The sequence below is a fragment of the Varroa destructor genome, unplaced genomic scaffold (assembly GCF_002443255.2).
Source record: "Varroa destructor unplaced genomic scaffold, Vdes_3.0 BEIS01000005.1, whole genome shotgun sequence".
Taxonomy (NCBI): domain Eukaryota; kingdom Metazoa; phylum Arthropoda; class Arachnida; order Mesostigmata; family Varroidae; genus Varroa; species Varroa destructor.
In genome coordinates, this window is record NW_019211458.1 from 21,174,225 (window position 1) to 21,186,961 (window position 12,737).

Below are 12,737 nucleotides of genomic sequence, written 5' to 3' on the forward strand. Positions count from 1 at the left end.
TTGAGATAAGATCATAGTAGTCTACTGCTATGCGTAGTATACGTATACTAAACGTAGCAACATATCTACAAATGGTCTATCTCATTGTGAAGTTCGATGACAATGGGCCGCGAAGATGGCGACATCCCACCGATAATACAGTAGTAACGTGATTGCCCAAGAAGCTTAGAGACAGGTGTTGTGATCTACGTTCGAAACCAGCCATAGACATAATTCGTTTCATGTTACGAAACAGTTATTTGAAGCGATTTCGATCAGCAATAGTATTTACATTTATTTAGATTAACAAATGGCCTAGCAAGATAGATTATTCGCACACCATCAGACCTACCCTCTCCACCATTCGTACCACATTCGTATCAAGTGACGTGTCCAATGGGCCGAGTTGCCTGCGATTGGCATCAAGTTAAACGGCCGGATAGCGACTCGGTGTCAGCGCAGTTGTTTCGGAGGCACTTCTTAGGTCGGCCGATATCGGCGTGCCTGACTGTACAAGATAGTATTGTGAGCAATGAGGAGCCATTCCTCCTATCTCATAATGAAGACCTTGGGTGCGGGGCTTATTGTCGCGCTTTTCACGACAGTGAGCGCCCACAATTACATTGAAATGACGGAGAACTTCGAGGGCAAGATCACTGGATACCCCGTTGCGCTCGTGAAATTCTTCGCTCCATGGTTAGTACTCGATATCGTGTATTACTATATAATCGTATCATTGTTGAGCAAGTAGCTGAACTCCGCTAGACACGGCCAACTAACATGATATTGTTAATAAGCCGGTATTGCGGCCTGTGTCAACATGACAGCCAGCAACAATAATTATAATGGTACAGAAAGCTTAATCCGCTTTGCTTGTTTACTTAGTCGATCTTCTGTAGCCGGCGTGCCATTTGTCTCAGTTGTGTTGTGATCGACTGCTAATGGGGTTAGCGCTGTTCGTATTGGGACAGCCGGGTCGCTTGTTCGATGCTAGTTTTTTTCGTAGACATGACGACCCATTTACGTGTTCTTATACAGTTTCCCACTCGCGAGCGCTTTGTGATGACGTAGCACTAGCCGGTCGGTGATCCTGAACATTATTGGTTGACAGTACAACGGAATACAGACTAGGAATAGTCAAAAGCTAGTGATGTTGTCAGCGTTGAGTTCGGAGCCAGTAAAGTTTTATAATCTGTACACAAATTTAGTTGATACATGCGATAAAATAAGAAATTGAGCGGTGCATCAGTCCTGAACGTCTTCGGCTGCACGTCGCCACTAAATACAGTTAACGTAAGGTAAACGGCGTGAATAGAGAAGAGTTTACTATTTATCTCGAAGCTGAACTATATAACTTCATGTGTCAATGGCGATTATCATTTCAGTAATCGAAACGAAAATTCTGTAATCGATACCAATGTTACTGTGGTCAGTTACTTGGAATCGTGACCATGCTGGAAATAAGACCAGCTTAGAAGTAGCAGCTTGTCAGTGTCTTGCACTGACTGAGCAGGCTCATTATCATATGTAGTGCTACTCAATCATTTGATATACTAGTACACTTGGTAAATGCTAATTAGTTGGGTTGTAGAGATTAGCATATTGGCAGCCAATACAGCTAAAAGATGATAGCTAAGGTGGATCTACGGTGAACGTTTATTAGCTAAGACCTGGTTGATTTTGCAGAATGTTATCTGTAGCTAATAACTCATTTCTAGTATCGTCATTGCAGTTTATTCGCAAAATAAGAAGTTTGGAAGTTTATAACCTGCAGAAAACGTCAAAAATACACATACTAGTGCTGACCTTGGTTTCCCATTTCGTTCAAGAAGGTTCACGTAGCTTTGTGAAAAAAGTATAACATGTACCATATGCAAATTTGGCACTCAATTCTATGCCTGTTGAACATCATCAGATTTGTTATTATGGATTATAATGAATGTGTACTGCGATATGACCCATGAAGTCTGACCTAGCCATTTTGCTAGTGATCAAGGTAGGAAAGCCAGCGTTGGATATTGTTTAATGGACCATCTCATGCACACGAGATGACATGTCCACGTACTGTCATTTATTCGTTGGGTCTTGTACTCCACCCCGTGTTCGCAATCAGATTCCTATTTCTACTGAACAGCTTACTTGCTTGTATATTATTTCCATTGGTGGTGCTGCTGGTTTTCTCATTGCGTTAGTTGATTAAGGTAGCATGGCAATTTTCAGTTCGCGACGGAGAATAGAGCAAGAATTTCGGAAACTTCTCTAAAATGTCACCACACTGACGTAGAAAATAAGAAGTGTTGGCTTCTCTTTATGCGAGTATTTGTTTTTTGATAGATCTCTTCATCGTACTCGAACCAAAAAAGAATATTTCAACCGAACGAAAAAAGCATACATGCAACGAGCAATAGAAAATATTTTCTGCATGCAATTTGTTATATCCTTATTAAAACTGAGGGCCTGCTTTGTCTTAATATCTCTATAGGATACTGTTCCATCATCACAAATGTTCGTGATTTTTTGTAACCGTAAAGGTTGCTTGACAGCGTTTATTTACAATAGATTATCCTAATAAAAAATATTTTTATTTCGTACGAACACCGATCACCGTATTTACATTTGTCAAACATTATTTTTGATTTCCATTCGATATAGGTGCGGACACTGCAAACGACTTGCACCGGAATTCGACAAGGCTGCGGGAATCCTTAAGAACAACGATCCTCCCGTGATTTTAGCCACCGTGGATTGTACGGCTGATAGCGGCAAGGATGTCTGCTCAAAGTATGGCGTTTCTGGCTACCCGACCCTAAAAATCTTCCGTGACGGAGAACTTTCTCAAGAGTACAATGGACCTCGCGAGGCTGGTCAGTATATTTGTCCGCGAACAAAACATTATCGTCTACTGTAAATTTTCAAAAATTGTTTATGTTTTTGTGTTTGTTCCTCCGACAGGAGACTTTCTTGTTGTTAGAGGTACTCTATTGGTACCTGTTTCGAGAAACCTAAGAGCTACAATTGTGAAGCGATTCGAAACACAGTTCGAACGTCGTTAGGAATATGTCGGTATTCTGCACCGCGTTGATAACTAAAATATTAAAAGCAGCTTGATACTGTTTTGCAAGTGCAGTAGGTGTTTGCGAAGCAGTATCATGTAGTTTTTATTATTCCGGCCCGTAAAATCTTCCGGCAGATTCAAGTAACAAGCTTGTCCAGATTGTTGCCTTTGTCGAATCCATCTGTTTCATGTGTACTTACAGGCGAGTCAGTTCTATTGTTTCGTTCTGGTACAGTTCAATATAAAAAGATTTGTTTGAGTTGTGTCAAAATTCGGCCTTAATCCAAATAATCGGTTAGCAAAGTATTGCCTACGATCACCTAGGTCTATAGATGGGACTTGAATTAACTGGTCGCAGTGTTACGCGCGTTTTAAACCGTATCCAATGTATTCTTGCATTCTAGTATATATAGTGTATAAAGGGATTATAACCTTGTGTAGCTTAACGAACCATCGATCTAGGCTCAGGTGTTTATTCCTGAAACCTGATCAGTGTCGTCTGTATTGCTAGTCAAACAGTGCAATGGATTACACTTGCAGCTCAGAGAACTTCGAAGATCTTTCTGCAAATTTCCAGTATTTCGTCATGCAGTTACTTAACGTGAAAACGTATGCTGAATATTGCAGATGGAATCTAAAAGTTTGTTAATACCCAGAGGGTCATAAACTAATTATTACAGGTGTATAAGGCAACGAGAACAGTTTCGCTTGTACTTCATACATAGTCATAGCTGACGGTATGAACCTGTAGCTGCAAACTCAGTAATATGCGAAAATTTGGAAGGCTGTTGAAATAATTCAACATTCCGCAAATGTAAAAAACAACTACGTCTTTTTTAAATGTTCACTGTTTTCAATATTTTTACATAACTACATACATTATACCGATGCATATGATACCATACTAATACTGGGTTTTTCACTTCGATAATACAGGTGGCATCGTCAAGTATATGAAGGCACAAGTCGGACCTGCCTCGAAGGAAGTTAAGACAAAGGGCGAACTCGAATCTCTACTCAAACGTGATGAGACTGTCATCTTGGGTGTGTTCAAAGAGAAGGACTCTAGTCTACACAAGGTGTTCCAGAAGGTTGCTGATAAGGAACGCGAGCGTTACACGTTTGCCCATACCCATGAGGCCGCACTTGCCGATGCCAAAAAGCTTTCAGACGATGTCGTGCTCATCCGTGCGAAGAAATTCCACAGCAAATTCGAGGATAATGAAGTTGTCTACGACGGGTCTCCGGACGCAGTCGCGTTGGAATCGTTCATTAGGAAGCGGTTCTTTGGTCTCGTTGGCCACCGTACCCAGGAGAACTATCAACAGTTCGATAACCCGTTGCTCATTGCCTATTATGATGTCGACTACGACAAAAACACTAAGGGCACGAACTACTGGCGTAACCGTATTATGAAGGCCGTCAAGGAGTTTTCTGGCAAGCTTTCATTTGCTGTTTCCAACAAAGATCAGTTTGCTGGTGAGCTTGACGAGTTTGGTCTGAAAGCTGCTGATAAGCCCGTGATTGGCATCCGTAACGAGAAGCAGCAGAAATTCAGAATGGAGAGTGACTTTTCGATCGACAATCTGAATCAGTTCATCAAGGATTATTTTGCTGGCAAGCTCGAACCACACTTCAAATCCGAGGATGTGCCAGAGAAAAATGATGGACCAGTGAAAGTCGCTGTCGCTAAAAATTTTGATGAGCTCGTGGTGAAGTCTGACAAGGATATTCTCATTGAGTTCTATGCGCCGTGGTGCGGTCACTGTAAGAAGCTAGCCCCAACATATGAAAGCCTTGGGACAGAGTTGGAAAATGAGGATGTTCTTATTGTCAAGATGGATGCCACTGCTAACGATGTTCCTGCACCATTCGAGGTTCAAGGGTTCCCCACACTGTACTGGCTACCGAAGGGTGAGAAGTCTAACCCGCAAAAATATGACGGTGGCCGAGATCTCAACGACTTCATTAAATATATTGCAAAACACGCCACGAATGAACTAAAGAACTATGACCGTTCCGGTAATAAGAAGAGCAAGAGCGAGCTGTAAACAGCATCCAACAACTAGAACGCAAGATGTTCCTTGCCTTAGTTCAGTAAGTCGTTCCGTCGGCTAGCTTCCGTGGGCACAGGAAGCTTGGTCTCTGGTGTAGATTTTAAGCCGCAGACATACATGCAGAACATGCTGTCTTAGGGGGGCTTGAGGAATACCTTTTGTCATTAATCTTTATTTTTATTTTATTAATGAGTATGCAAAGGAACTAAAACTGGAAACAAGCTGGAAGAAAGGTCTGTCGTATAATTGAGTGGTATGTCTTCAAGTATTTTTAATAAAAATAATAACAATCTTAATCTGGTATTGTGATTGTCGAAAAGAAAGGTAGTTTAATAGTGAAACTGGCCCATAAGCAGAATCTTTAACATTTTTCATTTCCGTTTGTGCTAACAGTAAGCACGTCAATACCCTTTGAACTTCTTAAAATGCATATTTGTAGCGAACTCCTATCATATTGAATAAAAAGCTTTACATTTATGAAGAGAGAACGTTTTAGGACTCAATTTTGCTTAGGTCTTTAGCGAGTATGACGCCATTAGCCCTGGAACATTCGAATACTGCGTCTTTTGCTTGCTTTCATTTCTAAACGTTACGTAAGACAAACTGAAAATCGCTCATTTAAATTGTGATGTATCACAAGCTTAGATCAGTAGTAGTAAGTGCCGCGAGATCACAAGTTGGTCTTAACTCTTTTTCTCAACTCGTTTTTGTTGTTTTCACAAAAGTGGCAAATACAGCTACACACAAACAAATATTAATATTTAGTGAAGGCTGATCTTGGAAACATCTACACATAACAAACAACCGCGACTGTTTGGACGTCATCTAAGTAAAAATGTGTTTCGGCTCGTTATATTGGCTACGCTTAAATCAACTTACTAAAATGAAACATGCTTGTAGAAAATCCTAGTAAACAAAAAATGAAATAGTTCGGGTATACACCTAATATAAACTAAATTTTATCAACCCCTTTGCCTTCATTCGGGAATGACTATTTTAAGCACAAGTCCATGTATGATCTAATATTAAGGTTCAATTGAAAAACCTGACAAGTAGTAAACATTTGAGGAAACGTAATTTGTTTGCAAGAAGTAAGAACAGGGAGACAATTCGCGGCCTCCAGAAACTATCATGCCGCATGGTAAAGATTGTAAAACAAGTACACGAGACTGCTAGCAGAGGGCCTGGCCCAGCGCTCATGATACGGAGTTGCTAACAGAAGTATACGCTACAAGCTGCTCGACGGTGCACTGATTAAAAGATAGTGTCCTTTTATAGAAAGGAGTAAATCTATATTGAAGGAACAGCATGAATTTCGGAGAGAGCTCTCAATAGAGAGACCAGCCAACAGTGTCCTGATGGTCAGCATCAAAAGATCTTTCAACAATCCAGCAAGCGCCCAAGAGGGGGTGTTTTTTTGTTTTAAGACCGAATTAGACTCCGCACCGTACACAGATCTGGTTTTGTGTACCTTGGCATACGTGTGTGTACCACGAAATATGCTCTTCCAGTTGATTACGATCCTGCAGGAGAGCGACATAAGTATCGATGACAGAGTGGTGAAGGTGCCATACTTTTGAAACGACTGGCTCGGCTCCAGATAAAAATCTGAGCTTCTTCTGTTCTCAGTCTTACTCCAGATCTTCCAGAAAAAACAAAGGACTAAAGTGACCCAGTCGATGTTATCCTCTGCGTGAATGCTTTGATAACCCACGGCTCTAACAGATTCGAAGCGTCTGCATCGAAGGGTCTGGCTAGCGTAACAAGACAGCAACGGACTGAGATTAACGGTATAAAACGTAGCTATAAAATTCAGGAGGCAAGCAGAATCGCGGCTAGCGATACGCCATCTCTCGGTATGTTAACAGATTCCTCTGTCTCGAGCTACTTTTTTCAATAATGATAGCTTCACCTCACACGTCAAAGAAAGAGACAGAAGGGCGTCGAGACCCCAAGTCGCCTTTCCCTTGAAACATCGTCTTGTTTTAATGGTGGAGCCGGTGGCTGTTTACGAGGTAACTATAGTTTGGCAGGGCCTTATAGTAGGACATCTCAAACTATTCAATTGAGTGAGTGCCTTTCTTTTGAAGTGTGCTCTGGGTTTTATTCGTACGGCAACAAACAGACTAGTTCACCTTCCTTCCGACACCCTGTCTCTGCTCATGGAGGATTTAGGATCTTGTTTTGGACTGCCGACAACCAAGACTTTCTTCTAGTGTTTCAGCAGGCGGAAGCAGAAATTTGTAGAAAGAGACGGTGAATTTTTCAGCACGACAGCGATGAGAGATAAGGATTAAAAGGAACCGGAGCGGATAAATCGTCACATAATCACCCGTTTTAAAATCCACGGCTTCCGCCACAAATGTTACAGACGGACGCTTCCATAAATCTAGCGAAAAGTCTATTCGTAATAAATGCGGCAAGAATTATGATATATACTATGCAGGCTGTTGCTCTGGGCGGCCCCTGAAAGCTTGGCATGCTAGTGCTATCGGTAGTTCAGCAACAATGTTGTTAACTTTTAATCTTTTTAAACTTTCAGAGCCTATGAATGTTACAACTTAAGAGTCATATGAATTAATGATAATAATTTATTCCGTGATACGTATGTGTTGTGTTGTTGAACATATACCATTAAAGATAAATAAACATTGTATAAATAGTAAACATTAGGTTTACCTTCCCCTGACTTGAACACTTCCAGCTACGAAATACATAACATGTTATTCTAAAGGCCGTTTGGTCCAATTAAGTAACTGTAATTAAATCTTATGATTTTACTTACTCTTGTAGGTTGCATTGTACGCGTCGTTGGTAACAATTGAATCAGCGACTTCTAATTTCAGCTATATATATATATATATATATATATATATATATATATATGCGGCGAAACATACCAAATAAAAACAAAATCAGAATTTCAAATCAAAGAACAAGCAATCTCGTTCTATCAAAGAGAACAAAAAATATGCCTCAAGTCGAATGATATACATAATTTATTTAAGGTGTTTAAGATGACTCTGGTTATCGACAAATGTACATGAACCCATTAAGTTGTAAGCAAAGAAAATTAAAATTCTCACAAAGAGTTCGTAAATTCAGCCTAACTCGGTTCAGCTATTTCCTTGGTGCATAGAATCAACAGTTCTTCACAGCTATTACGCCAGTTACTAATATTTTTGCTTACACGACACCACAATTCCCCGTGCCTTGGTTCTGCTTGCACACAGCGTTTCTTCACTTCATCTCGTTGCTCCGGGGTGCCGTGGAGCATTTCAAACTTGTACATATTTGCCCAACAATCACCGTAATCCTTATCGGTTTTAATTGTGCGATTGAACCATTCACGAGCCTTATTGATCTTTCGCTCTGCCCAAAAAAGTTTGGAAATAGCCAAAAGGACCCGGGGATCATGTTCGCATTTCTTTAAAGCGTCGAAACTTTTGGATTTACGACCCGGTCGAGGCTCCATGAAAATGGCCTCGGCCCAGAGATTGCCAGAACTTGGGCACTCCTGCATGGCTTTGGCCATCATTTTTGCTGCGATATCCTTCATGCCTGCGCGATATTCGATCCGAATCGCTTCCAGCCATAATACATCATTACATGGGTTTCGTAGTCGTCCTTTCTCTAATACGGAACGAGCCGATACTAATACGCCTGTCTCTTCCTGCAGTTTCGCTAGTAACACCCACAGGGGCACAGCACTCGGACATGCTTTTATTCCTCTTCCATAAACTTCCTTAGCTTTGTCAGGTCGTCCCATTTGACACCAGATCTGCCCGTACATCATCCATAGCTTCGCGAAACTAGAATAATCTTCGACACCCTTCTCGAGTATCCTTAAAGCTTCCTCTAAGTCACCCAACGCCCACTCGAGTTTGGCCGCCTTCATGATCACGCGACCTGTTGGTGCCGATGCGCGCGCCTTGGCCAGTAATCGCCTCGCTCGCTCGTATTCGTTGTTTTCTGATTCGAGCTTGACAGCGGCAAGCCAAATCTCCTCTGAATTGGGATTCGCTTTAAAGGCAAGGCTCAGAATTGATCGGGCAGCAGGTACGTCCCCTGCTAACCACTTACTCTTCGCCCCCATGAGCCACAGCACTTCTTCCTGCGGACAATGTGAAACCGCTCTTTGCAATAATGCTTCCAGGCTGTCGCGCGTGCCGTGGCTCTTTTCGAAGTGCGCCGCCTGAAGCCATATGCCTTCGACACCAGGGAATACCGCCAAGGCGTGGCCGTAAATAGCGCGAGCACATTCTGGAGCACCTTGGTTAGCCATCTGTTCAGCATCCTCAAGCCACGTATGCTCACGATCCTCGTCCTCGATTCCAACGCCGATAACATGGTCAATAATGGCTTGGCATGTGGCTACTGATTTGGCTCGCTCTGCGTCCACTGCATCCTTCATCCACAATTCACGGTTGATCTCTACACCGTTATCCGATAAAGATTTAATGGAACGTTCGATGATTTTTGGTACCATCTTTATATTCTTGTTGGCTTCTTCAAGCTTCGCTGCTGTAATCCAGATTTGTCGGTCTGTGGGAATGTTCTCACGGGCTTTGTTCAGAACCTTTCTTGCGTTTTCATACGATTCTAACCTAGCTAGTGCCAACCACAGTTCTACACTAGAGGGGCAGCATTCAACCGCACGGGTCAGAAGGATCCGCGCATCTTCAATATCCTCCAGCTCAACCGAATTTTTCCACAGTCGTACCGAATTCGGTATCTGCTCAAGAGCCTTCCTATAGATTCTCTTTTGAAGCCGCTTTTCTGTTTCCAACTCGGCTGCTTTTATCCATAATCTAACTGAGTGTGGCAACTGGCGGACAGCCTGCGCAATGACCGATTTGGCCATGTCAGCCGGCTGCAGTCGTGCGGCTTCTAGCCACACATCCTCAGAGTTCGGGCACATTTCAGCACCCTGCATGATCAGGTTCCGCGCATGCTGAAGCTTTCCCGTTACTTCCTCAAGTCGTGCAGACGCTATCCATGCTGGAGGGTGATTGGGATTTGTCTCGCGCACCGACTTCAACAACAGGCGCGCCTTCTTCACGTCGGATATATCCGCTCCATGGTTAGGAATCATGGACTGCAAATCTGTGAGGTACCCCTTGGGATCGACAACTGTCTGACCTGACACTGAGTCGGACGCTTGCGTAAGTTTAATCTCCATAAGCGTGTTTCTCGCATGACCAATCTTGCGAAGATCCAGCTCTCCGGACGCAGTACCGGGGAAGGGTGAGGCAAGACCCGTCGTCGGGTCAATAGCTGCAACCCCTTGACCACTGCTCATTGCGCCAGCGATGACACTGTCCGGCAATGGTGTGAATTTTTCGGCACGGGGATTCCTCTGTTTCTTGTTTCGCGCATCCCCCACTTCAGGAATGGCATTCCATTCGTCGGTTGACACTTCTTGTAACTCGCGCTTTAAATCAGAGAATTGCTGTTGGATCTTCGGACGTTCCTGACGATATTTCTCGATCTCTGCTCGGAGCCTTGCCTCGCGGTAATCTTTTCTCTTCTCATCCATACGTTTGTCAACTGCTTCATAAATGGCGTCTGCTTCTTCGTCGTCTTTGTCATAAGGATCTTTGCTGAATAATGACCCTCCATAGCCTGCAACACCCATGAATGGTTACTTCATTACAGCAAAGACGTAAAGTCTTCAAGCGCAAAGAAGAAAGAAAAATGCTTATGCATATGTGTATGATTGCCGTAGATTTACCAGGACTATTGATGCATGCAAAAATGCTTTAAAATCCTTTAACTATATTCCTTACGACATGCTCGCCATAACAACTAGATAGATTATACGTTCATATGTTTAAACTACACACATCATATTCATGGTAGTCCAATTTTTAACTGTAGTTATATGTGTTATGTGGTCACGAACCATTGAATTCGTCGTAGTTAGCATCGTTAAGGTCTTCGTCGTCGTCATCATCTTGACCTTTTCGGGGCTTTTTTGGAACCGATTGACCGTGGCGATCGTCGGGAACATCCGAACTCTCTCTGGCGGGACCGATATCAGATCTAAAAGCGATATACACAGATACAATATGTTGGTTATATTCTGTCAACAAATACATATAAGCCTAGTCAAACTTGATTTACTTGTCTTTATTATAAGTAAGACAATATTGGTCTTCATCGTGACCGTCAGGAAACTACACCGTATTGAGGCTTCAGCCTTTATGAAGCAATATTAATTCTACTTCCTACAGAAATCTAATGATTCTTCAAAGCTTTTCTGTCTTTTATAAATATCCTTACCTGGTGGTGAATCCGGTAGCTCCGCGACCTACACCGGCCACGTAGCCTAGGGGAGCCTGAACTCCCAGAAAGAGTTTCTTCTGTTTATTGACAAGTGCACTGGGTGCATGCATTCTGTAACGCAGGTAAGTAACAAACACACACGATATTAATGTATTGCTTAACGAACCTGACTGACTTGCTATCAGTTGTCCGAATACACAACAATTATAGTTCTCGGCAGTAAAGGGGTTTACTGATTTAGGTACACGAACAACAGATTTAATGAAAGAATGTTTTTGTTCAATGCACTGACATAGGCACCCAGAGTCACTCCACCAGCATCAGACTACCGGCATATAATTTTATAGACATAGCTCAATCTTCCACAATCTGCATACATGCTTTGGGTCTATAATTTAGTACACATTTACCGATAAAGATCGGCATTGCAGTGCGAAATATATCTATAATTTTTTTCTACTATAGGCGATTCGCAAATGCCGGATTGCCGTCGATATATACTGAGCGACACTTTTTTTTTTTAAATTTTGGTTTTTTACAAGATGCAATCGATTCATCAGCCTATACTCTAACAATGACAATGTATTTAACACGGTATCGGATTTCCTATGAAAACCAGCAGAAGAACTCAGCACTTGTATTTCGATGCTCCTGACGGTTTTCCAGACAAATAAACACCCGCAGTTCACACGCAGTATTCGATAAGCCACCTAGGCTTAGCCAGTAGCTCAGCTATCGAGTTTTCTTCGTCAACATTAACTTTACATTTTTCTCTAGAATTGAGCATAGTCTAAAATAAACAATAACAGGCAAATTTCGTTTTGTCACTCGCTGGTAGAAGCGTCTCCGAAAACAGACGCAGCTACAGGCCCCGTAGGAAACTTCGGCTCAGCTTAAGCAGACGACACGCACATCAGTGCCCATTCTCATTAAAACCCTCCTAGATTTGATGTGGTCGTGACTAGGTGTTTCAGCAAAGGCCAGCTGCCACAGCAGATATCATGACGGTCACTTCAATAACTTCTTGTAAATAACAGTATCTGCTGTGTCCTCCTTCCCCGCGTCACATGTGGATCAAGACTCTGCGAGAGCAAGTGGTCCGTGGTCAGAGCACGCTTGCGCCCGCCGCCACTGTCACGACTACTGCGCACAACAGAAAGTTGGCAGTGCGGGACCAGTAAACTACCCTCTCGTTTGCAATCTTTAGACCGCCAGAAAAAATAAACCCTGGCAAATAGAATGAATATAGCCGTTTTTACCGGGAGCCGTGTGCTATATCTGTCGTCCGTTTCGATGGGCCCTGTTCTGAATGGCATGCGAGTCATTAACAGCTCTGGCCTTTTCACAGAAGATGAATG

General features: G+C 42.6%; 2 protein-coding genes across 3 annotated transcripts; one reads left to right on the forward strand and one right to left on the reverse strand.

The window, feature by feature from the left end:
- Positions 1–371: 371 nt before the first annotated feature.
- Positions 372–5,387, forward strand: ERp60 (disulfide-isomerase A3). Its single transcript, XM_022809198.2, has 3 exons — positions 372–675; positions 2,632–2,843; positions 3,971–5,387. Exons 1-3 carry the CDS (start codon positions 512–514, stop codon positions 5,083–5,085), a joined length of 1,491 nt encoding a protein of 496 aa, XP_022664933.1. The 5' UTR covers positions 372–511; the 3' UTR covers positions 5,086–5,387.
- Positions 5,388–8,063: 2,676 nt separating this feature from the next.
- Prp6 (pre-mRNA processing factor 6) lies at positions 8,064–12,564 on the reverse strand. Of its 2 annotated transcripts, none has more exons than XM_022809192.2 (4): positions 12,292–12,564; positions 11,377–11,490; positions 10,997–11,136; positions 8,064–10,716 (listed from the first exon to the last, which is right to left on the reverse strand). In XM_022809192.2, the coding sequence occupies exons 2-4, from the start codon at positions 11,487–11,489 to the stop codon at positions 8,198–8,200; spliced, it is 2,772 nt and encodes a 923-aa protein (XP_022664927.1). In that variant the 5' UTR covers position 11,490; positions 12,292–12,564; the 3' UTR covers positions 8,064–8,197. The 2 variants fall into 2 exon arrangements, with proteins under 2 accessions (XP_022664927.1, XP_022664926.1); XM_022809191.2 differs by lacking the exon at positions 12,292–12,564 and adding an exon at positions 12,015–12,285.
- Between the last annotated feature and the right edge of the window lie 173 nt (positions 12,565–12,737).